This window comes from Micrasema longulum, unplaced genomic scaffold, assembly GCF_059751315.1.
Source record: "Micrasema longulum isolate JH-2025_06_02 unplaced genomic scaffold, ASM5975131v1 h1tg001123l, whole genome shotgun sequence".
Classification (NCBI taxonomy): Eukaryota; Metazoa; Arthropoda; class Insecta; order Trichoptera; family Brachycentridae; genus Micrasema; species Micrasema longulum.
Window position 1 is genome coordinate 81,968 of NW_028278311.1, and position 26,301 is coordinate 108,268.

The following is a 26,301-nucleotide window of genomic DNA, read 5'->3' on the forward strand; positions in this document are numbered from 1 at the left end:
TTACATTGTTATTATTAGAGCACACATTCTTGTCCTAATACCACCCAATTTACATTAACTTACTGTTCTTAAAAAAATATTTAAAAATTCTTTGATTATTGAAAAATATTAGTACATGAAAATAACATTTTTATATGTACAAACTTATATGTATTTATTTAATATGTAATATATTTTCTTTAGTAACTTTGTATACTTTGTGGAAATCTGTTATTAGTTCTGAGTTTATACACTATATCTGTTTGTTTACAATAACTATGAATGTAGAACTGTTGATTTCCCAAATAAAATAAGAATCTGTTGACGTCCGCCCTATATCAAGATGAAAAAGAAAAAGAAATAATAATTACCTATTTATGATCGCCACTTCGTTAAAACGTTGAATAAAAAAGAATTACTCGCGTCACACTTTTTCTAAGTATTGACGAAACCTTCCCACGTGTAAAATCAACTAATCGCTCAAATGTCAATATTTTCTTTAGGGCCAACAATCTACTACTACTTCTTCTTCGGCCTTGATCTTTCAACTGCTGGACGGCGGCCGCTTCCAAACGTCTCCATTTCTTCCTATCACCCGATTCCATCATCCATGTTTTACCTGCTATCGAGGCAATGTCATCGACCCACCTTTTTGTGGCCTTCCAACATTTCTTTTGTTTGCGCATGGTCTGCACTTTATTTTTCTGGGTGTCCGCCTGCCACCATTTTGCCTCGCCGAGGTCCTGTACACTACCTGCAAAAGTTGGTTTGCAACCAGTAGTCTTTGGGTAAGTCTGCTGCTTTTGGGTGCGCTGCCGGTGACTGGCCTTGACTGTCACCTGGGGGCGTTCTGGTGCTCCAGAGAGTAGTAACCAACGTTTCCTATCACTGTCGACATAAAGGGGTTTGAAATGGGTGAAGGATTTATTTATATTTCCCTTTGTCTCTACCTTGTAGAGGATGAGGGGTGGTTTTAGAGGAACAGTGAAAGGGACATTGAAAGTTGTAAATGTAAATATTTGTTCGCGCCTTTCCTTACTGAATTTGGTTAGTAAAGGATGAAATATAATCAATTCGTAGTGAAAAAAAAATTGCTTGCTTGTATGAGTGAATCCGAAGAAAGACATTTAGTCTTTTAAACGGATTCGAGTATGTTGTGGATTCTTTCAATGTACACTACCTACATGATATCTACGACTCAGGTCGGTATCTACACTCTTATTAAGTCTTTCTACAGATCGTAGCGTTCATTTTAGTAACTGGCTACTTTTCTGTGTCACAGGCATGGTTTCTAGTTCGTATGTCGTCACCGACAATATACACGATTCATGGATTTGTCTGTTAAGCATACTGGGACTTGTTTATTTTCAAGAATATACATTAGCTTGCCGAAAGCAACCCAACTTAGATCTATTTTCATTGTCAACTCTGCTGTCTGGTTATCATTACTAATCTTGACTTTAACATATTACAACAGAGATGAAGAACATTTAAGAGAAGGTAATATAGAAGTCTACGCATCTACAGGGCTTATGACCTGTCAATGGCTGGTCAAAATATTGTTGATAAATTACCTGGTCCATGAAGAAGTATAGAAATTGAAAAAATAGCATTTTCAGGCGTTGCCTAGTATGCTGAAATAATTCAATTAGATGAATCTCACTCGCATAAATAAAGGTTTCAGCTCTTTAACTTCACAAACATCAACAGATGAAAGAATTTAAGGAATATAGATGTTCAAATATAGGCAGAATGGTGAATGTTACACAGTGTGTAAAGTGGCCACTTAAACCAGCCATTGACAGGTCATAAGCCCTGTAGATGGCTAGACTTTTATATTACCTTCTCTTAAATGTTCTTCATCTCTTTTGTAATATGTTAATATAAACAGCTCCCCAGGGAGTTGAATCCAGTTCTTGTCTACAAAAATTTGGACAAACTTAAAATATTGTTGAATCTTGACTTTGTTTCCTAGATACTAGATATATGCATTTATCAACCATTTCGATATTATTATTACAGTTGCGATAATCTACAGTAGCATTAAAATCATCAAAAATATTTGGCAGTGTACTTATACATTTTAATACATTGGCTCATTTATGTATATAAATACATATATATAAAGGTCGGTTTATTGACTTAAGCCGGTGTCTTACAATCTACCTAGCCATCCCGGGCAGTTAAATAGGACTGAATAGTATGTAGTAATGCCATGGAAGAATAACAAATAAATTATATAGAATATAACGACACAATGTTAGTCGCAGGAGGCGAAATTATTCGTTCTCAGTGCCGTCCTGGTGGCGACCCTTAAGGGCCGTTTACAGGTGGACAATACAAAAGAAATGACAATATTGTCATGTCCCAGTTCCGTGAAAAGTCTGGACCGCGCAGGACTAGGACAGTACGAAAATTCAGTCGCAGTTCACATGTGAGCGCTGGGAAAACGAATACCCGACGACGTTTATTTATTTACTTATTTTTTAAAGAAAAATAGAAATACTTCTTATTATTTACTCAAATATTTTTATTTTCAGACCATTTCCTGAAAGTTGTAAATAATTTGTGCCGGAAAAATTGAAACCTGGTTTATTTATTTATTTACGGACTTATTCAATACATTAAACAATGATAAGTACATTTATTTATAATATATACAGGTACAATTGAAATAAAATACAACTTAAGGAAATTAAAGCTAGGACAAACAGGTGTAGTAGAGTGGGATTTTGACACATCCATCTTCGAGTATTTGTTGGATTTGGTCATGCCATGTCTTTCTCGGTCTTCCTCTATTTCTGCATTCATCAACATTCACATTGTAAATATTTTTGGCCGTTATTTCGCCGTCCATTCGCTCTGCATGTCCAAACCAACGCAGAGCTCCTTCCTTGATTTTGTCGATAATGCTTATCTCAACTTTACATAACGTACGGATCTCAAATCAAGAAAGTGATTTAAATGGTTGAAATTTAACTTATTAAAATCAACATCCTGTAGATTTTTAATGCGTTTGTGTAAGTTTGGCGAACTCGCCAGCTCTATTTACTCGACCAGTAGGTACGTGTGACGCGATAGGTACGCAAATGGCGAGATCCGGGCATTATGTAAGGCTGCGATAAGAATTATCGACAAAATCAAGATAAGTTCTGCACTGGTTTGGACTTGTAGAGCGAATAGACGTCGAAAAACGCCTAAAAGATTTACGATGCGAATTTGGATGGAGACGGAAAATAAGGAAGACCGAGAAAGACATGGCATGACTAAATCCAACAAAAAATTGAAGATGGACATGCAAAAAGTCGGTATAATAGACGCGCGTGTGTGAGAAGATGTATGCCTGTAGAGAAAGCGGGGTCTAAATGTAAAGACAGACTTATGTGGGTCCTATTCTCTCTGCCTACTCCCACGGGGAAATGGCGTGATGTTTTGTTTGTTTTTGGCGTAAATGTTGATACAATACAATACGAGGTCCCGGGTTCAACTACTGACAAGGTCAGTAAGTAATATTTATTCTTAGGTCTTTTTCATAGCAGAATAAATTACCTAGGCCTTGGACGAGCATTTGATTTAGTATACAAATAGATTTTTCTTCGTCATCAAACAGTGTGGCGTAAAGTGTTGAAATGTGGGCCAGGAATCGAACCGGGAACATTTTGAGACAAAACATTACACTACCCACTTCTTTCAGGGTCTGCGGTTAGACGGTCAACTGTAAAACTGGCGTTGCGGGTTCGATTCCCGCCAGTTGCAAGAAAAAAATCCAAGAAAGATTTTTCTTCAATTAATTTTTCCAAGTATTGTGGTGTGTTTTTCATAACTTCCTTCTATACCGCCTCTCTCCCACCTGCTGACAAGCCTTTAAAATGTAAGCTTAGCGGGTTATTCTTTTTTTTAAATTGGAATATTAAGGAGTTTTTTTTAATGAAATGTAAGCGTATACTATATAATATGTGCGCTTATTGAAAGCTAATTTCACAAATAAGTATTCATGACGTATTCATGATATGATGTATTCATAATATGATGTATTCATGATATGATGTATTCATGAGGTGATGTATTTATATGTTATTTTTATTGCACCTCTACAGGTCAGGAGGCCCAATTGCAGTGGTGAATATCTACACAGAATACTAAAGCTTTAGAAAAAACACATTTAATTCTTGTGTTTTTACTGAGAATCGAACCCAGAACCTTCCGCACATTAGTGAAGTATCTTAGCCATTACACCGCGGAGGCCGCCAGTGATGTTCGTGTTTTGTATAATATTATTGTTGTATCTACTGTATTCAAATATATTTTTAATATATATAATAGCATATCGAAATTCGGCATAAGTCAACACAGTACATTAGTCCCTTGTAGCTGGGTCTTGTGTATAAGTAAATTTAATTTAAATAAATAAATTTAGACGATTTCTAGTAGATGAATAATTCGGTAGGATCCATCCACATCAAAAAAGGTTTCGACTGTTTGTTAATTATTTTTTTATTTATATATTATTTTTTTAATCCTTTAGGGGTACATAAAAAATATAAGGTCTAGTAATGTTATGTCTCGTCTGGTCAGTGTAGTCATCATGTGTTTTTTCAGGTTGATTTTAAATTTGTCTACAGTGTAATTTTTCATGTGGCAAGGTGTGATTATAGTTTTTAAGTCCTTTGAATAGTATTTTTGACGGTCCTAAGATTGTCTTAGCTTTTTAATGTGGTAGTGTTTTCATTGTTTTATTTTATTTTATTTTTATTTTATTTTTGCACCACAACAGGCCAGGAGGCCCAATTACAGCGGTGAATTACATCACAGAACACCCAGGCTTGAGAAAAATCACACTTAATTTTTGTGTTCTCACCGGGAATCGAACCCGGAACCTTCCGTCTGTGAGTCAAGCGTCTTGACCACTACACCACGGAGGCCGCTTGTCTGGTATTATATTTGTGTATGTCAGCATTTTTGTCTAATGTAAGGTCATCGTCTTGTATGTTTCCCATAGTTTTGGGTACAATTTTTTTATCGACTCAATTTTCGTCAAATATTTTGTCAAACTGGTGTTTTTCGTACAGTTCAGTCGTAGGGTTCATTTTTTTTATTTTTCTATGGGAGTTGCTTTATTATTTACCTTGCTTATAATATACAAGGTTTATATTTCAAAAAGTGGATTTTTAAAAAGTCAAAAAGGGAATTTCTTTAAATTTATCTAAACTATTCGGATCAGGAGGGATTTACTAATGTGGGCCAATCAGGAACTTCTCAGCATTTGCTCACGTGGAGAGGAAATTACTTGAAACTCTTCAGGAGAAGCTGGCCTGTTGGCAGTAGTCAACAGGCCTTCCGTTCCACTAGAGGAGTGTTCGGCATTTTGTTCCCTACTTTGGTTTATTTTACCGATTGCCTGCACTATATTGACCATGTATGATACTACCTCTCGTGTGAGTTCCTTGTAAGTTGTGTGTTAGTTTAATTATTTTATTTTGTTGTCTGTGTATCCTTATGTGTTATGTCTGTCTTGTTACCGGTTCCCCAGGAGGCGATCATGTAGCTCAATTTTCTTATAAAATAAGCTTCATGATTATTTCAAGAATTGTTTTTTCTTTTACGTAATAGGAAACCATAATATAAATATATGTATTACATTTATTAAAAAACTGTGTTTGGTAGTAATACTTGTATTTTTTATCCGAATAAACTAAAAAAAAACGCTTTTTGGTATGAGGTCTTTAATTTTGTAGAAAAGGCTATATAATGATGCGATTACTTTGGTGAGTCTATATGTGTGTTTCGTTCATTTGAATTGTTTGGTATATCCTGGTGAGTCCTAGGTATGTCATTTATACTTTAAAAATAACATAATATGGAAAATATGAAATATAGATGTTCAAATATAGGCAACATGACTAATGTTACTTCCAGTGTGTAAAGCGATCACTCAAACCAGCCATGGGCAGGTTATAAGCACTGTTAATTTTTTAACTTCCATATTCTCGCATATAATATAGCTTCCACTCCCACCAAGTCTACTATATACCATTGTGTCTTTCTACTTTCTTTTTTATTTTTTTTCTACGTATACATTTTGTCCTTAAAAATGCCCATTACATATAAATAAATATAAAATGGTTTCTAAACCTATGTTGAGATTTTTGATTATTTCCACTGCCAGATCACATTTTTTATTTTGGAAAGGTTTTCAATAGTATATACTATATATTAAGAGTTTGGGATTAATTGAATAAATAAAAGTTTTATTGCAGGTACAATTATTTTTATTATTTTTATTTAAGTTCAACGATACACTTCAGACATCATATAATAATATATATGCATGTGTTGCCACAACAAATCGTCGATAAAATCAATAATAATTATTAACGATAACTTCTGGAATCGACAACTTTTAAATTAAAATCGGTAACCATCTTAATAATTTGGTAATTTTACATAACATTGTCGATAACTATAAAACCTCTAAAATTTACACATATACAGATTATATTTATAAAAAACATATAGTTATTTATTATTTATATTTCCAAAAAAACAACTACATATGTACATTTTGTCATTTTTATACGAATGAAAATGATAACAGATTACATTTAATAATTGTATTGCTAGAAGTATTAGATTTGTTATAAAAATATATAAAAACATTAAAATAATCAAAAAATTTAATTGGTTGATTTAAATATTTAAACGTGAAAAAGAAAACATTTTTTATATTCAAATCTCATAAAGCACTTTCGCTAATTTTGTACATTTTACAGTTTGTGTATTTTTTTTTACAAACACTTGATTTATTTAGTTAAAAATATAATACAGATCAGAAAAATTTGAATTGGATTATTTAAATAAAATCTTAGGTAGGTACACATTTATTTATCAAAATTTGAAAAAATAAATTTATTGCTGATTAAATGATAAAAAAGTTAAAAAAATGATGCTATGGATAGTAAAAAAGTTTCAATTCTTTTAAAAAATGGCACATGTTTAGAAAAACAATAATTTGTAAGATTGTGCAGTAGATATGAGTAAATTAAAATAAAACAAATGTAAATAAGCAAATAAAACAATAATTATTAACAACCAAAGGACACAACTTAATATCTTTTTATAAAATGGTAAAAAAACATGGTATTAGGTAAGATAACTTAAAACGGAATACGTCAAGTAAAAAATCTTAATTTAGGATATTATAAATTACTAATTCAAAAGTAAATAAATATTTTTGATAAAGGAACAATACGAAAGTTCAGGTTGTCAAGAATTTGCGATTAGATTAATATACCTTGGCAAGAAAGTATATTTATCTATAGAAATACAGAGGAAATATTTTGACAACCACAGTATAAATGAGACTGTTTCAGGTGAAGTGAATCAACCGACAAATCAGTCAGACTTTTGTATTCAAAGTTGTAACTCTGTGAGCTTTTTGTCTATTTTTTTAATAACTGTTTTGATATTTTTAATTAACATGGAAGTTTTGTACTACAAGAATCAGGAAAAAAGCTTTTTGAATTATACTGATAACAGAAATGTAACATAAGCGATGAGTTAACTTAACCTTAAATGTCAGTTAGTTAAGTTTTTATTAATTATATATATATTTCAGTTAGTTCACTTCACCCGCAATGGGCTCATACGTAAGTCTAATGCGCAAAATTAAAACAAAAAATTAAACAGATTTAGGTGTAAGAAAACATATTTATTTTAAAATGTAATGAAGTTTGAAGTATGATTAAAACTAATTATTTATGTAAATACTCGTAAATCGGTTAACCCTTGATTGAAATGTTAAGCGACCATGTGAAAATGAGTAAATTTTGTGCGGGATTTGTATTACGTATAGTTTTTATACTGACGAGTATCTTTGATTATCTATCGGAACATGCGTATCAATATTTTCAATCGAAGGTTAACGAATTGTACAAATATTAGAATTGAGCCGGCCTATATGAAAGTAAACATAAAATAAGGATTGTTGGAACACTGCACAGGTTTATACTGTACAGGTACAGGGTATATTATGCCAAATGATTACGAGACACCAGAGAGGCGGGTGATATTGACGCGATCAAAATATTCGAGATTTAACATCGGTAGTGGATTACAGTTTTGGAAAGAATTTAAGAAAATTGTAAAATATATTCAATTTAAAGGTTGGTAAAAAGATAAGAACAAAAGGTACATTTAAATTACCTAAATTTGTATAATTTTATATTTAAATCTAAGTTCGTGAAATGTTACGACTAATATCACAGACATTGGCATGATTTATACAAAAGGCACCGGGAGGGGGACGGAGCGCTAGGTCGGTGTCGCCGTCTCCCTCTCGCCCGCGCGGGTGGGGACCAGGGAGTGAGAAGTATGGAGAGTGTTGCATGACTATTATAGGAACAGCTCCGAACTCTCCGTCCCACTCTCCTTCGGTGATTCAAAAAGTAATCAAAAATTAATTGCCCATTTTATCGCTCAATAGTAATAAAAATACATTAGAATATATTGCCTTAACTTACAAATTTAGTAATTGAATACAAACGTAGTAGGTATGCGAAATCAAGTAACTTAGGATAGAATAGTTTACACAGCCACCTCGTGACGGTGGCGCGCGGCGCGGCGCGGCGCGGCTAGTTAAGTACCGACAGGTTTAGTGTAATATATAGTTCTGGTCGCGGCATACGACGGCCACTCTGCGCAGTGTGTGATTCGAGTAATTCGGTTCATCAACAAAATAAAATATCGATTATCCGTATAATGACTGACACTTCGGGCCGGGAGCGCACTTGGTCCGTATTAAAATATTTTTCTATAATAGTTGGGCGGGAAAATTTCCCGAAAATCTCTATAGAAGCACGAGGCTCCGCCGTGACGAGAGCAGGGCGGGGGCGAAGGCGGGGGCGGGGAGGACGCCCGCGGCCCGCCTCACGTCTCCAGCTCCGCGGGCAGCCCCAGGAAGGGGGCCGTCTGCTGCTCGCCCCCGCGCAGGAAGGCGGCCTGCCCGCAGCTGTCGAGGGTGTACCGCCCCCCGGTCTCGCAAGTCATGTCTCCCTTCCCGCACAGGTACATGAGCTCCTCGCGGTCGCACAGATCCTTGCCGTCATCCAACCGGAGCGCGTCCAGGATGATCTCGAACTCGGACTTGCTGGGCCTCCTCTGCGGGAACCTCTCCCTGCGGGGGCTCGCGTCGCACCGCATTCGCTTGCTCGAGGGCTCGTGGCAGTTGTTCGCGGATTGGAAACACTTATTTTGATTGAGGTCTAACTCGAGAATCTCCTCGAAACCGCTCTCGAAGTCGGGCTTGAGGCGGTGAGAGTCTTCAGCGGTGTCCCCGGAGTCGACTCGGGAGACGAGGCGCGTGGAATCCGACAGCCGTTCCAGTACGGGGGGAGGAACTTGATCAAGAATGACGTCGTCTTCCATAGCCGAGATGAGTCTCGGGGTTTGGGGCATATAGAACTGCGACAAGACTTCGTGGACGTCGCAATCTTCCATGTCTCCGAACGAGCGCTTCCTAGACCTGCACCTGGAGTCGAAATCCATAGATTTGTCTATACCCATCAAGTACGCGTCGGAAGAAAGGCGATTCGAAAATGCTACATCCATCGAGAGAGGAGGCGGCAGTGGAGTGGGAGGTTCCGGCAGGAGCTCGTGCTCTAAGGAGGGCATGTTGGCTCCTATGGCACTGAGTTCTCTGTCTATGGACTCTAGGGCTTTGTCTAACAGTTTCTGTTTTTGCTCGGAACTAGGAGGTCGCAGGCGAGTAACAGGAGGAGGAGCGTGTTTCAATTGCTTCTCTCTTCTGACCTCGTCTTGCAGTTTGAAGTAGGTATTATTGATACATACTGATCGCCTAAGGTTTCGGTCGGGGTCTTTGATTTTTTCTAATTTTTCCGTGCAGATTTGAATGACCTTCTTTCTCTCTTCCTTGGCCCGCAGTTTCGCGGATATCATGGAAGGGCGGGGGCGGTCGCTGCGAGGGGGAAAGCTTCTCGACGGGCCGAAGATGTCATCCTGGTCGCCCGGCGCCTCGCCGGCTCCTAGGATGTCGCTGTCGAGCGCTGTGGGCGGCGTCATGCTGCCGCCCTCCGTGCAGTCAGACTCTCTGAGCACCTGCAAGAAAGAAACATAAACATGAGTATCGGACTGAAGAAAATGTAACATGTTTATAAATCCGCTATTCCTACAGTTAAGTTTTATTCTTCATTTTAACAATACGATGCGAGTTAACTCGATACCCGTAAACATTCAGCAATAATAAGAGTCGCTCACGTTCTGTCGTTCATGTAACGGCATTTAACCAGCGGAACCATTCGGCCTCCTGGGCGAGAGCGCGAGCGCCGGGTACCGTTTCTCCCAAGATTCACTTAGTTACTATGTTAATAACGTTTGCGGAGTAGCTAACACGACATGTGCCACTGCTACAAAACATGTCAAAACAAATATTTAGCCCGATCGACTTGATACTCGATAACACTGATTTCGATTAAATTATGAATCGATATGTATTGTATGCTACCGATTCCAGATCTAAATTTCAGTACTTTGTTATTTGAATGGAACCATTCAGCGATGGTTGCTCTCGTTCGCCGATTTCACTATCGGATTTTTTCTAACAACACGGATGTAAGCGGTTACCGAATGGTGGATATTCATGAGAACTACTATCAATTCAGTACGAAGCCGATACTTTGCGGTATTAAAACATAGTTCATCGAAATAGAAGCGATGAATTCGTTGTACCAGTTTAGCGTATTTATAGAAATGGATCAAAAGGTGTTATGATGAACCGGAGAGTTGTTTCCATTAAGCAGTCTGATGAAGTTTCAAAATACTGAAATAATTATTGTAATGAACCATTAGTTTAAAGCGTTGAGAAGATTGAGTAGAAATCGAAGGTTATTTTTTTTATCAGGCAGTAAAAATTTAAACGAACGTATGATCAGTATTGTTTAGGTAGCCCTGATAGAAACGGGGACGATTCAGTTTTACTTTCCCGCAAAACTTTCTAGAGCTAAAAATGATCGTAACGGACGAATTCCGCTCGCACTGGCTGCTAAACATTACATGAAACGGTTCCAGTCCGGATTACTTCACTACTGGTCACCGGAGAGGGGAAATATTCCGACAACTTGACCGGCGTATACCAGAAGCTTATAATAGAATAACTGGTCAGTGCTAACTGCGCTCAGTGTCTACTGAAACGATTTGTGGAACGTAAACTAGACACACTAAACTACGGAGCGACTGTCGATCATATGACAGCGAAATCAATCGACCTTCAATCAAAATACTATTACAAGTTAGACAACGTACAAAAACTACGTTTCTCACAATAGCGAATCTAGTGCAATATTCGCCGGCGTCAAATTATCACGGTCTTGCAGTGCACTCGTACGGTAACCAACGCGCAACGGTCGGTAATAGAATCTGTTATCTTCATCTGGCTGTGACATTTTTACTATGGTGACATCGGTGCGCATTTCCACACTCTCGAGAGAGTCGATTGGATGTATTTCAAACACATAAAATATCTTTTGTACCGACAATCATTTTTTTCGCTTACTTGTACCTACATGGTCATCTATCTTTTTTTTTAAGTTTTGATTTTATGTGTGTACATATTTATATTGTGTGCAATTCAATCTGTGCTTTTTTCGCATTTGTATTCTTTTCCCATGTATAAAAAGTTGTCCAGAGTTAAATAAAAAGTTGCGTAATATGAGAGAGATTTTTTTTTGTGGCTACAGATTTACATATAAATGATTTTTTTGCTACTTGTACCAAGATGATAATCTATTTTTCTTTTAAACAATTGTATTATATACTATTGTATTTTCTTATTTTTGAACACTATTTTATTATTACATACCTTTGCACTTTTCTATAGCTTTTTAAGTAAAAAATTAAATTTTTGGTTTGAGCATCCGATGAAAAATTGCTTTAAAAGCGTTTCATAGGGAGTTGTGTATATTTTCAAGTATTTTTTGTTGTAAAAAAAACGTTTTATTAGGAAGCGTCGTGATTGCAATATTTCTCGACAATATGTCCATTTTTGGTCGGAAAACGATCACACTTACGGTTGTTGGCTTCTGCCAGTGCAACATACGCGGAAGTGCCGGTATTTAATACACGGTACAAACAACGGAAGACATTGATAGTATAAAAACATCACTCCGCGATTAGAAACGTCGTATTACTTTCCGCGCGCAGCGAGGAGTTTTAATATATTGATTTCCATTTATCGCTACTTTGGCGTTGTGTTGTTCCCCTCGCTTGCTGTATGTCGGTTGCTGATCACTGCAACTTCCATACAACATTCCGCTCTGAAAATAGTCCTACAGCATCTTCTTGCTCTAATTTTAGCTACCAGTATTATTACCCTACTCACGAAGATGACCACATATATTACGATGAGACACTCCCGCAGATGACTGACTAATACGATTCGCATCGACGCCTAACACTCTTCGGTCAAAAATACATTTCTTTGTGATTGTATCGTAACATCTCTCGACTGAGCTGCATCCGTAGACAATCATCATAATACGTTATACGTACACGAGTCGATCAGTGGGGAAATTAATTAACATATATTAGATATTTTTAAAGCTGTTGAGAATATAGAAACCTAGGCATTTACATAGTTTATGATCTTTCATCGGCTGTGTTAAATCGTCACTTCACAAACTGTGTAACATTCATCATTCTACCAACGGAAGTCGACTTTTAAACACTTATTTCTATATAAATGCTGGGTTTTAATATTACATTATGGCCCACTATACATGATAAAAATATGGAGAAAACTAGCGACATGTATTGTTGAAAAGTGGTAAAAAAAAAAAAAAACACTTTAAATTGGTTGTCTACAACGGATTTATATTAGGTCTTAAGAATCAGGGGTTTATAAAGAAGCACGGATTAAATGTGTATTTTATGAGATGGGAAGTATCTTTGAGATTAGGCTGGTTATATGCTAGATGGCAAAATAATGATAATAACTACAATTGTGGATAACAACAATTGATAATGTCAGATTTGGCATGCTCGCATGAATCAAAATCTGAAGTTCTGTTATGTAAGGAGTTTTACGGATGTGTTCAAGTAAGTGGAAGGGGAAGTGGATAAATCTAACTGCGTGCAAACATTGCCTAAGTTTTTATCATATTATTCTGAAGTTACAAAAATGTATAACTTGACTAGATAGTGTATTTTAAATGCACGGAATCTCATTACTAGGTCTCGCTTGATAAAACATCGGCATCGGCTTGAAGTTTGACGCTAACTTCAAGGTAATGTTTGTTCAGCTTCTCGATATGTATTGGTCTCTTCAAATGTCATATTATGTAGGTCTATAGACTTATCGGACATATATTCCATTTATTGCCATTCGCCGACATTATTCCTACTAATTTGCATCCATGCACGTGCCGAGCGAGATTTAAACACAGATTAGCTTTGTAAATTCGCGAAATCAAAACCGTTTACTTAATCGAAGACGGACAAATCAGTAAGCTTGTTAAAACATAACAGTTTAATAAAAAGGATGAAATAGAATTATGTAGATACTTTTAGGCATTTTACGTTCATGGACTAGTTACATTAAAAATACCGCTCTTCGAAGAATATTTACAGGCTGCATAAAACGACAATTTGAGTGAAGTGACATCGACGTACATAATTATATTGTAAATTAAACGATCCATTAGTCCATTTAATATATCTTAAATATACGGTGTAAATAACTTTTAGACATACTATCTACACTTAATGAATGAGGAAGTTCAGTGCAACGGGAAATTGGATATAAAAAATGTTTTCTTACACGCGGTAAAAATTAGACCATTTAATTGTACGTGAAGTTTTCCTAAAATGCATGAAAAATTAATAAATATGATTTTGGTAAAAAAGGAACTTCTTTGAACGAGACGTCGTAGGAACGCCTAGTTCTCCAAAATCAACTAAACTTAGAGTGTTGTGATACATATCCGGTTGCTGGGAAGCCAGCCCACCAATCAGGACAACTCACCGTAGAGAGCTTGTGACGTCACAGGCGTAGTAATTTCAAAATTACAAACTTTAAAAAAATCATAGAGCTGATAATATGATACATAACAAATTACATAAATTTTATGGCTTAGTTTGAGTCTATTAACAAATAAAAAAATATCTAAACTGAACTTCTTCATTGTTTTAACAAAATCTAATCAGCTAATCACCACTTTCACACGTCTTCTCCCCTTCCATATATTATATTTAAGTACACTTTAATTTAGTTTTGTCTTTTTTTGAATCCATCGTGAATATAACAGAACAACTGAAATTGGTGTATTTATTTAAAAACAGTATGATTTTTACAGTAAATGTGAAAAAAAATATATTTCCAAATGCGTACAAGTTCAAACACGGTGTACTCACAATATTGCACAGTACGGCATTTTCTAAAACATGTTTTTGGTATAGACAACGCTATTTTTGAGAACATTTCGAATAAGCTTCATTTTTTCAAACGGCCATTTTGTCGAAGTGACGCAGGGCTCAGCACTGGTTTCGGTCTGAATACGAGCGAAATATAAGATCAATGTACAAAATACCGTAAGTACTTTTAAAGACTTGAAAATAAAATAATTTACGTGAATATGTGCAACGAAGAATGCTAAGAGAAAGTTCCCAAATAAAAAATAAGTTGTCTCTATCGCACTTTCAGCTTACGAGATGTCAACGTAATGTGAAGGCTTCTTGAATACCAGAACCATTATGCAATGATTAGTTAAGAAATTAAATTCGCTGTGAATACTTGGAAGTTTTTACGTGTTTGATTATTGAAGGAATATTCCATTTGACTAGCGATAAACAACTTAAATAACCGACAATATCTTCGGGAGCCACTTAACATAAGCCGATAATATAAATCACTTTTTTATCTCGCTTTTTCACATACAAGAATGTATTGTACCTACGTACATTTTTTCTTCGGAGAATCGGAGTTCGGAGTGACATTCGACTGATCAAGCATATTCTTGCCTCTTTATTTAATAATTTCGCAAGAATAATGAATGACCTATGCGAGAGTTTAACACTCCGAGAAAAAAATTGGAAATTTTCAAAGAAAATGTTTCTTCTGAAGGGTTGTTATTTTTATGCCCCTTTATTGTTTAAAGGTAATTTTACAAAGCGCGGGGTCATTATAAATTTGTGACCTTACAGTTTGAAAGTGGGCGGTTTTAAATTATGACTTCTAGTGGGTCAGGGTCAAAGAATGATTATTCTAAGTAACACGATTTTGCGTTTTAGCACACGATGACACCAAATCGCGTTTTAATTCTATTTAAAGTATTCAAATATTTGCATTTATTTAAAATTAATTTCAAATTAAATTTTATGTTTGAATATAAACATATTCAGAATATTTGCATCAATCATTTTTTTTGTGAGTATTTACAATATCATTCTTTTTTTATTTATTTAATTGTCGACTTTGAAAAATATTTGACGCCATATTTTCTGAACATTCAATTGAAATTTATAATTAATCAACTTGACTTAATGCAATTTATGATCAAAGTAATATTCTGTATTTAATATTTAGTGCCCTATGCGCAAGAACGTAAGGAAAAGCAGCAATAATTTTATTATTGTATGTTCAGTACTTCGATAAAAAATGTAAAGATGGCGGTAGTGGTACTTTAAAAAACGTCGCGGAAGTGTACTAAAATGATTCAAATGTTTTATTTACATTATGACGTTTGTGTTGTTATTTGAATTGTTTTGCATAGTGTTTGGCCAATGCTGATTTTGAAAACATTTTGCATTTGTTTTAAGTAGATTTAACAGGTAGCTAAGCCAGTAGATTCGCACTGGACAATGCCGCCGAATAGCGGGTTGCGACATTTTCGGAGATCAGGCCCCTTTAGTATTCGTCCGTAGCTGGCGGCAAGGCCGTGTATCAAAACCGGTCCGCGGGGAACGAGTGCGAGGGAAAGTAGCAAACCCGGAATCAAACGGCTCAATCTCGCGAGTATCGGTCAGCGCCCGAGGCGAGAACGCCAGGGTCCCTTTTACTCGGAGGGATCGCATTGCGGAAAAGCGTTTGCAGCGCCGCATCGGCCATTACCGCGGCTCTGGTTCTAACAATATTTCACAATGAACACCAAGATTCTGATACTTCTAATTAAGTGAACGTATGTTGTCTTTTTTAATAACATTTTCTAAAATAGTGGCTATCTACGAAATTTAAGTGACTCCACACTAAAAAAATAAAACTGTGTATATCGACGTTGGAAAGTTAAAAGTTTACCAAGTGACAAAACTTTACAAATGAGCCAATAAAAGTTTTTTTGTTTTAATGAATCAAAAAATCTCTTACATACGTATTGTAAGATGTATAAATTATGAAGTTATTAATTAAAAAAATTAAAATACAAAATCTCGAAAAATTCTAAATAATCATTTGCTAACTAAAAAAAACTTTAATTGGCTATCCAGTAAAGTTGCTACATGTCACTTAGTAACTTTTTCCTTTCCACCGTCGATATAAAATGTTTTTTTTATTTGAAATTTATGAACCCTTACGGATCACATTCATTTAACAAAATAATTTATCTTTTTAAAATGTCTTTTTAAGCCAGTCAACAGGCTTATTAGAGCTCTATAGATTGACATTAATGATAAATACAACCTCAACAATATTATAATCCATATAATGTTATTTTATTGTTTATGATAATATTTTAAAAAGATTGTAAGTCTTTTTTTTAATTTTTGTCTGGTAGTTAATGGTATAATTAAAATAAACGTATATGAACAATGTTTTGACAGGTCATAAGCCCTGTAAATGGCAAGTCTTCCATATTCCCTTCTCAAAAATGTTTTCTTTCTATGTTGCAACAAATTAAGATCTCAATAAATATGATTTTAATTTATGTATCAAAATGTTCAAGCATTTACAAATTCCGAAAAGCGCGAACCAAGAAAAAAATTCGTCGAATTTTGTAGGTATATCGTCGGCGGTATTCCAATACACCGTAAAATACCTCGAAAAACTAACATGACATTACAATAAATACCAGAAAAAGTGGGCCTCAATATCGAACGAGTCAAAAATAAGGCGAACTCGTTAGCGAGCAAAAGCGGCCATCAAGTAGAAATGTCAGAGGTAACTAGCAACCGGCTCGCGGCGCACTTCGATAACACGGTAGCTTATTACAATAATAAACTACTAAACGATTTACTACTCCGGGCTTAATCTGATTTCGGCTATCAACACGTCTCGATCTCGGTAAGCGAGAAAGAAAGATACAGGCGCACACAAAAAAGTTTTACCGCACGTACGCTATTAATAATAATTAGTTTCGATGGTTTGGACTTTTGGGTGCGCGGTTGAGTTTAACTTTTTTGCCGGAAAAGCGCCGTTTAGTGGAAAACCTCTAGATGAAAATTCAAGATAAGTTTTTGGAATTTAGTTTAGTTCTATGAAAAGTTGTTCATGTCTAAACAATGCCTTGGATTCCGAAAATCGGAATCTGGTAATTCGTAGCATTTGGAATCGGTACTCGGAATCGCCCGTACTTGCTGGGCGGGAATATTCATGACATCAATAGAACAAATATGACGTGACGCTAACAATCGTTTTAACACCCCAATATACAATACAGTATTAAACAATGACGGTGAAATATATTTTAATGCGAACTTTAAAAAAAAAAAAATAACTAATAATTTTGCATGCATATGTTCATGCACTTTTTTATAAAAAATGATTTATACATCTTCATTTATTTTTTTAAATATGTGTGTATTTTGTATTTTTTTTTTGCACCACAACAGGCTAGGAGGCCCAATCGCAGTGGTGAATTACATCACAGAACACCCAGGCTTGCATACAGACTTCGCTTCCTCTACATTCATACATCTTCTCATGCACGCACGCCGATTATTCCTACTTTTGACGCGTCCATCTTCAAGTATTTGATGGACTTGATCGTGCCATGTCTTTCTCAGCCTTCCTCGTTTATCTGCATTCATCAACATTCGCATCGTAGATCCTTTTAGCCGTTCTTTCGCTGTCCATTCGCTCTAAATGTCCAAACCAACGCAGCACCCCCTTCTAGATTCTGTCGATAATGCATGTCTGGCCTTACTCAGTTCACGGATCTCGACATTTGTGCACCTATACATCGTTTTACCACACATTCGCCTGAGGGATCGCATTTTGACAACATTTATCCTGCTTTCATCATCGTTTTTCCAATGCCATACTTCGCTCCCATACATTATTAGAATTTGGTCGGATGGATTGGCACGACACAGGTTAAAGTAATAAAGAGCTGCATTTTAATGAAAAAAATACCGTTTTAATAATAAACATTAATGTACATACTTTTTATTATTATAAAGAAAGAAAAACTGAAACGAAGTTAAATAGAAAAAGATAACGTTTAATATGTTTTCATTGTGCTTCAAATTAGTCTAACTGCAAATATGGTCCATACAGCGCGGAATAACAGTTTCGCCAATGAGTTCGCCACTCCGCTTTTTTTAAACGGTTCGGCGGACGTCTGGTCAGGGATGTTGAACCGGAACACGAGGCAAACCGGTTCGGGCCGCGAGTGGTATCGGTTACCGGCACAGTGAGGGCGTGCTTCGCGCCGGCTGCGGGCACCTGCCGGCCCGGACCGCCATATGTTCCCGGCCCCCGGCCCTGGCTGAGGTACTTGCCGCTCGGCGCTTCACGTGATCCGAACACGTGGAGCCGACGGGTACCGAGGATTCCCGAGGAACGCCGAAGCACGTCGAGATTTAATTTAATTTATAATTGATGTTTTAGACCGGAACCTCTTTTTACGCGGGGATACGTTCTACAAAGTACCGTGTAAAAAATATACTGATAAAAAAACATAATTTTACTTTCAAATATAACATGACAACAAAATACTTCTTTTTTTTTGACAGAAACCTCTGCGCCTTGTAAATAAAAGAACGATAAATGGAATTCTTAAATTAAGAATAGTCCAGAAACCGCATGCGCACATCAAACAGAAGGTGACTCAACTGCTCATAAATGAGTAGGTTTACGTTTTGACCCATTAGTTTCATTTCCAATATACAGGACCAACCTGCCAATGGTTATGCCTGTTGGAAGGGCTATCTCTATGTTGAACAATATCACTTTGGACATTGAAATTTTTCACGTCTCTGAGGGAGTTTTTCGTTACAAGATTCTCTTACTTTTTAAACATATTACTCTTTGGATATTATGGATACTAATGTGTTTTTTTTATTTTATATACACCTAATTAATTTAATTATTTCTATATGCATGGATTAAAATCTTCCATTTTGTAATGTACATATATGTGAGTAAATAAATACAATTGAAATTGTAGACGTCGCTTAGTACGCAACTCCCGATTCGAATTTAACCATGCCGTGTTGTGTCCTTTTGAAGTGTAGAAATACTGCTAGGATCTTAAAGAAACAGGATGCAATCATATATCATTTATAATTATCAAATGAATGTGTTTGTCACAAATGCATTACTTAAAAATTGAATTATTTTTCCACCTGTCAGATTGTCGAAGAAACAAAATGGAAATTTCGTTGGTGTTGCCAGAATAGTAGAAAATAATCCCCTACTTCGCTCATATAATAAGATAAATAATGAAAATTAAACCTCGTATTAAACAACGCCGTGGTGGACATTTGGCCGACATTATCTTTAAAACATAAAATATTATTTAATATGATATAAAAATACCTGTTTTATGTAAAATAAAATTTGTTTTATATTTTAAGTTTAAGGTTCATGAATTCAATTACTCTTATTAAATGACCCTTTACTTATCTACTCTTCTTCTGGACTCTTCTTAATTCTATGGCCCTGGGTATAATACAAACTGTCTCGTGCTAAGAGCTCAGTTATTGCGTTAAATAAAAAAATGTAATAAACAAATAATATCAATTCACCCTAAGTTTTTTTATCGCGCCCTGTTGATTTTGCAATGGTGTAAATCGGCTTACGGGTTACAAAACTCTTTATGGGACCATATTAGAGTTACAATTTATAATAAATACAAATACAAAGAGAAAATGTCATAATACTTTTTTCTTTAAACTTAAATTACTATTTATATAACAAAACAAATCGATCGCGCAATATAAATCTCGCGTTTGGTTCAGTTAGCGTTGTAAGTTCAGCACTAGTTTTAATCACCAGCACCGCACCGCCAAGACGCGGGTGTATTTTGCCCACCGTAGCGCGCGATGACGTCACACGCGTGGGCCGCCATTAGCTACGTCACACGGTGGCATACGTCAGGCGAGCAGCGATCGCTCGCCTGTTGCACGGTTCACTTTTTTATTGTTTTAGATGCAAAGCGGAACGCGCTAGGTTTTAACGGCGCGATAGATACAATCTTGTCTTCATTTACAGCGATTGGACGGAGTGAGTATATCGCGAAGGTGAAGTATTATCGTACTTGCACCCCGCGCCTTTCGATAAAAACACATCGTTTTATTTCGGATACTGGCGCAGTTATTATTTATACAATAAGGTGGAAAGAGAAATGCAGAAGACAAAGCAGTAATCGAATTCACTAGAAATGTTTTTTTACTGGTTACATACATATAACAAAATATTTTATTTTTAAAATTCATATTCTACTGTTAAGGATAATATTTTTAACATCTTTTGTAAAGGTTGTCCGAGTATTTCGTAAAGTTTTGTCTGGTAGTTTATTGTATAATTTCAGTGACTGGTTTATTAGTCTCGACTGTCCTTGTCTCGTTTTAGAAGGTTGTATATGATATTTTTCTGATATTCTCGTGTTGTGTCCATGTTTACTAATTTTTTTTTCAAGTTTTAGTTCTTCGTCTTACATCAGTGGCTAATTTATGAATAAATTTTAGGCATTCTAGTTTAAAGAGTTCAGTTATATACAATTGCTTAGTTAGTTTTTTTTATTTGTTTATTCTTCCATACATATATTATTTACATAGAAATATAATTACAAAAATTAAGCTTTAACATAAGTTGGAAAAAATGCCCACAAAGACTTCAGCGTCTAAGCGCGAGCCATTCCTTTTTTAATTATGAAAAAGTTTATAGCATATAAATATGGTATGACATGGCCACGAATAAAGAGTTTAAAGAGTTCATTAGTTGCTGTTAGATAAGGGAGGTCATATACTAACTTTAATATTTTATTTTGCTGTCTTTGTAGTCTGTTTATGTCATTTTGAGTTCCAGTTCCCCAAAGTAGTTGCATATAACATAATTTAGTTTTTACAAAAGCTTCATACGTTAGAATTTTTTACGTTTTTGGAACAAAGTTTTTGATTTTAAAAAAGACTCGATAATGACGCTACTTGATATAAATTGTCCATGTCAATTGTCTGTCTATTGTTAGAACATAATATGTATGTAATGTGAACATTATCTATAACAGTAAATAGCAAAATGAAGCGGTTGTAGATACAACGTTCGAGGAGATACTCAAAGAGGAAATGGGAGGTTAAAACATAGTTTTTATACACCAATAATGATCGTCAATATGAATTAATTATACTTTATCACTTCAGCGCCCTTTATACACGCAATAATCGAATAAAAACGCTGTAATTCGGTCTCGAAGCTACTGTTTTACGTGATAAGGCGTGTATTAAGATAAAGAATTGCGCGATCCTCAGTTCAACTTGAGGTCAGAAAGTACAAACTTATACGCTTACGTGTAATTAAACGACGAACGAGCCATTCTGTAAAGACGACGTTATAGAGCGCTTGCCCCGAAGTCCCACACATCGCCAGTCTTCTCTATCGCCGCTTATCTTCTGCACAGATGTTAAATTTAAAATTTACATTCACAGCCATCAACACGATATTTATTGTGACGTTGGCTGAGGTCGCACCTGAAGTTGTCAAATAGTCGTTCGGTTAATAGTTGTTTCGCGAGGTAACGGAATATAACCTCGCTTGATGAGTTCACCTCGCTAGTGACCGCTGAAAAAGTCGAAACGCTACTCAAATCGACTAGATATTATTCCATTAATTAATATAATCTATAATGAGCATTAGCCTGTGTCGCCGTTAACTAAAAACCATTCTTCATAGGTAAATTCGAAAGGGAACTAAATGATTCTCCAGTCTCTCTTTAATTCCTAGAGTGCGTTATTTTATATCCATTTAACGTTTTCTAAGAACGTAGTAGATTTATAAGACGTAGAATCGTTATTATGATACTTATTTGTAAGTTAATTTATTTATATTATCTACATTGCATAATATATACAGTTTACATGAACACTGATATGTACCTACAATGTACATGCATAGTTACATAGATTCAAGCTAAATACATATTAATTTAAATATATTTTTTATTGATCCAGTTAGGATTAGAATTTTCAGGAATCATACACGGGCGGTAGATGTTTTGTATGTAGTCGACATTGAGGTATATAACTAGAGTTAGCATGAGCATTCGAAATATGGCCCCTCAACCTGCGGCCGATTGGCGATGTTTGGTAGGACGGACTTTAGTCTGTTGCGAGCAGTTCCCGGCTACTTTTGAACTTTCGTCTCCTCGCAATTACTAAAATGCCTATATGTACGCTAAGATGCTGCACAAATCGATCTGGAAAAGCGATGGTATAACCTTTCACCGGAAAGTAAAGAAATTAATACTCGTTTAAAATAGCTTTTTCAAATAAAAAATGTTTTATTATGTGTTACCAGTTAGTCATTAGTCGTGAGTTATCTCCTGTCTCTGTCCTGCTCAGTTAGTCAGGCGTAAAATGAAACGATAAACAAAGGTGACGCGTAAGCGGAAGGGAGCGACATACTGAATAGAACTTACAGTAGACCAAAGTAAACAGTCCGTGTTTTTTACTGTTCTACGTGTTTTGCTTGCTAAAGTCGACGTGATATGACGTTACGACGCTTGTTCCCTCCGCTGGTCAGTCCCTCTCTTTTGAGGACGACTTTTTAGCTCGGATTTGTATGGAGTGTCATCTCTATATATTATGTCTCGATGATAGTATGCCTATAGGTTTTCTTGTTAAAATAATTGTAATCATATATTTACCGCGTGATTATCTTATCAAATATGTCCCATGAATAATATTCTCGTTCGTGAAAAAGTTTTACTTTGTATTATTGCTCGATGTTGCCAATATAACTTGTTATCAGGCTGGTCGGCGCAATATTGATCAATGGTAGGATTTATCGACAAAATAAATATTATAATAGCTCAGTAAGCGTATTTATTTTTATTTTTTATCTAAATTCTCAACAATCGCCCACCGCGTTCGCGCCATTTGTGCATTTCGTAAGCGCAAGGGAAACAAATATTCCACTTCACGCCGAGTAGATCGTTACTTGTTACAGTTACATATTACTTTGTTATTCGCCACCCGAACGCCACACAAATGACACGTCACGAAATAAAACAAACACAATACACATTATTTATATTTGTTGTTTCGGACAGGTTTTTCAATACCAAACTTGTCGGCTTATGATAACGAACCGTAGCCAAATTATCGTGGTTTTATGCTGCGGGGAGGGGGGATGTACAGGAGACATTTACAGACATTTTAATAATATTAAACTTACATGGACTTTATTTCAAAGTTCTAAGGGGTGTCAAAATTGCAAATGTGTTTCTCGAAAACGAGCTTCGGTCAAATAAGAAATCATACCTATGTGCAGCCCTAGAAGTACACCGCGGTATGTCTAAATAGGGCATTTTGAGTGAGAATAAACATTTTCAAATGTATTAATCCTCGTAACTTAATGTATATGTTGACATTATAATGCGCAGTATTTTTGTGGTATTTGCTCATTCGACTGTTAAAATATCTGCACGCGAGAGGTAACCCACAGTATCTCGAAAAACTCAACTTTTCAGGACAGTCAAATGAATGATTTTTCATACTTTAAACATCTTGTATATTTGATGAGAGGCTTTAAAGTAAATTTGTTTTCTAAAACATATCAATAACACATAACAAAAAAACACATTTAAAAAATCTGAAGATTTTATGTTTTCTTACTGTCCTTAACCTTAACGGAGTGGGAGTTACAATAGAATAGACATTAGAAGTAAATGCCATTTACCATGTTATGGAGGACAAAAAATTTTGTTTCCACATTATAAAAAACTAAATTTCTTCATATTCGGAGATACCGTGCCTGTCGCATACAAATATGGTAATAACACTGTAGCATTATGATTACTGCAGAGTTTTCGATATTTTACTTGATTGATTTCAAATAGTGATATCTCATAAAAAAAAACGTAGAGATACGTGAGTACTCTCCTAAGAAAGGAGTAAAAGTGGTTAAATTGCATTAATAACCCAAAACAGGCAAATTTAGACGAACGACAGTGTACTTCTGGGGGTCGTAGAGTAGCAGAGTATGTAGACCCCTTCAACGCCGGAAGAAACTATGAAGCAGACTTACTCGTACTAAGCATCTTTCTTGACAAGTCTTTATGTGACATTTGGATATAACCTTGCGTTTTTTGTTGACACTCGATAAATCGCCGCATAGCAAATCTTGAAAAGTAAAGCAGTGTATTAGACACGATTATAATTTAACCGCTGGCATTTGAAGAAGGTCATTAGATTTCATTATACACACGAAACCTGCAGTAAAACAAAATGTCGAGACAGGATGTAAAGTAGCAGAGCGAGAAAACACTTTATAATGTTCAAACTGGGATCGTTATTGATATTCGGAACGGAGGGATATGAGCACATTGTTATATGGGGGTTCGGTGGCCTATTATTGCAAGGGGCAGGGTTGACACAACCACCCTCCATATAGCGTATGACTAATGTGTACTGTACATATATACGCTTCTCTTTAAATTTGGCAACAGTCTGATATACACAAATATGACCGAGGAAGCGATTTAAATTTGGTCGTCATTACACGATACATAATATTTTTTCTTTGAACAATGACTGCACCTACTTTCTGACCTACATATTTAAATACACAATTCAAAGAAATAAACAAAGCTACTTGTACATATTCACCGCGGAACTAGACAAGTAGGAAAAATTAAGGTCACCCATTAATTCTGTGTGGATGTTCATAAAAAAATTCCTGTAGGTTTCCCGTATATAAATGCAAAAAACAATAAAAGAATCGGGTTGTGACCCGTGGTTAGTGTTGCGGACTCACGGATCAAAGGTCCAAGGTTCGCACCCCGCTCTACTACAACTTTCCCATTTTTAAACAGTAAGTTTATAATTCGTTCTTATTAGAGAACGTTTATGCACAGATAATGTCCTCGATCTTTATAAAATCCCTAGAGAGTTAAATCATAAATTTTATTTCTAAGAATACTAAACATGATTAAAATGTTGTTTTAAGATTTAATCTGTGATATTGGATACAAAATAAAAAAGTGGAAAGCTTTTAACGGTTTTAAAAGTAGGAGATCGAACAATTAAACTATTCAAATACCTATTATCATTTTGATTATTTTATCGTTTTTTTTCAAATTTATTTATTCATATTTTTCTCTTACAAACTATAATTAATAATAAAATTAATGTGACCTCACAAGTTTGTACTATAACTTGTGTAATTATATACTTTTTGGTACTTTTTCATTTTTTTGCACAACAACAGGCCAGGAGGTTAAATTACAGCGCATAAGACCAAGGCTTGAGAAAAATCCCATTGAATTTTAGTGTTCTCACCAGGAATCGAACCCGGCACCTTTTGTTTGTGAGTCAAGCGTCTTGACCACTGCACCACGGAGGCCGCCAATACATCAACAAGTAAAACATTGTCTCGCGTTTGTTGTTCGTGCGATTGAGAAAGGAGGAAAAGAGGCATACGCAAGCGGCATACGCAATCTCCACTAAAATATTTTTAATTGTGAATACATAGAATTCAACCCTAAAACGCCACCCTTCAGTAATTCAGGGCTTTGGCCCGCTCAGCTCAGGTATCGCAGACATCCTGCCATCACACCTGTCCCCTCGACCGAACATTACAATAATTTAACTCCCAACATACACAAGATAAAGAGATAGCCAGACCAGTTCGCAACTAACGATTAAAACTCGGACGATTGAATCAAAGGCAGATTTAAATCGTTATAAAACACCTGTCGATCATATTTCATACGTTTTCTAGTTCAAGTTGCAGCGAGAAAACCACACAATTAATATTGGTATTTAACGTAATTCATTAATAATACATTGACTATCTTTTTTTCCATAAGCCCGTGTCTATAGTTAATTCAATTTGACATATTATTATAATACGTCAAATTGATACGTATAGCCAAAGAGTAA

At 35.6% G+C, this 26,301-nt stretch overlaps 1 protein-coding gene across 1 annotated transcript in view; it reads right to left on the minus strand.

Moving 5' to 3' along the window:
• Nucleotides 1-6,234: 6,234 nt before the first annotated feature.
• Nucleotides 6,235-26,301, minus strand: part of LOC148276940 (uncharacterized) — a 32,823-nt gene continuing 12,756 nt past the window's right edge. Inside the window, exon 2 of the mRNA XM_088233560.1 lies at nt 6,235-10,092. Within this exon, the coding sequence (XP_088089686.1) occupies nt 8,905-10,056 (1,152 nt within the window). The 5' untranslated portion in view covers nt 10,057-10,092 and the 3' untranslated portion in view covers nt 6,235-8,904. The remainder of the gene's footprint in view (nt 10,093-26,301) is intronic.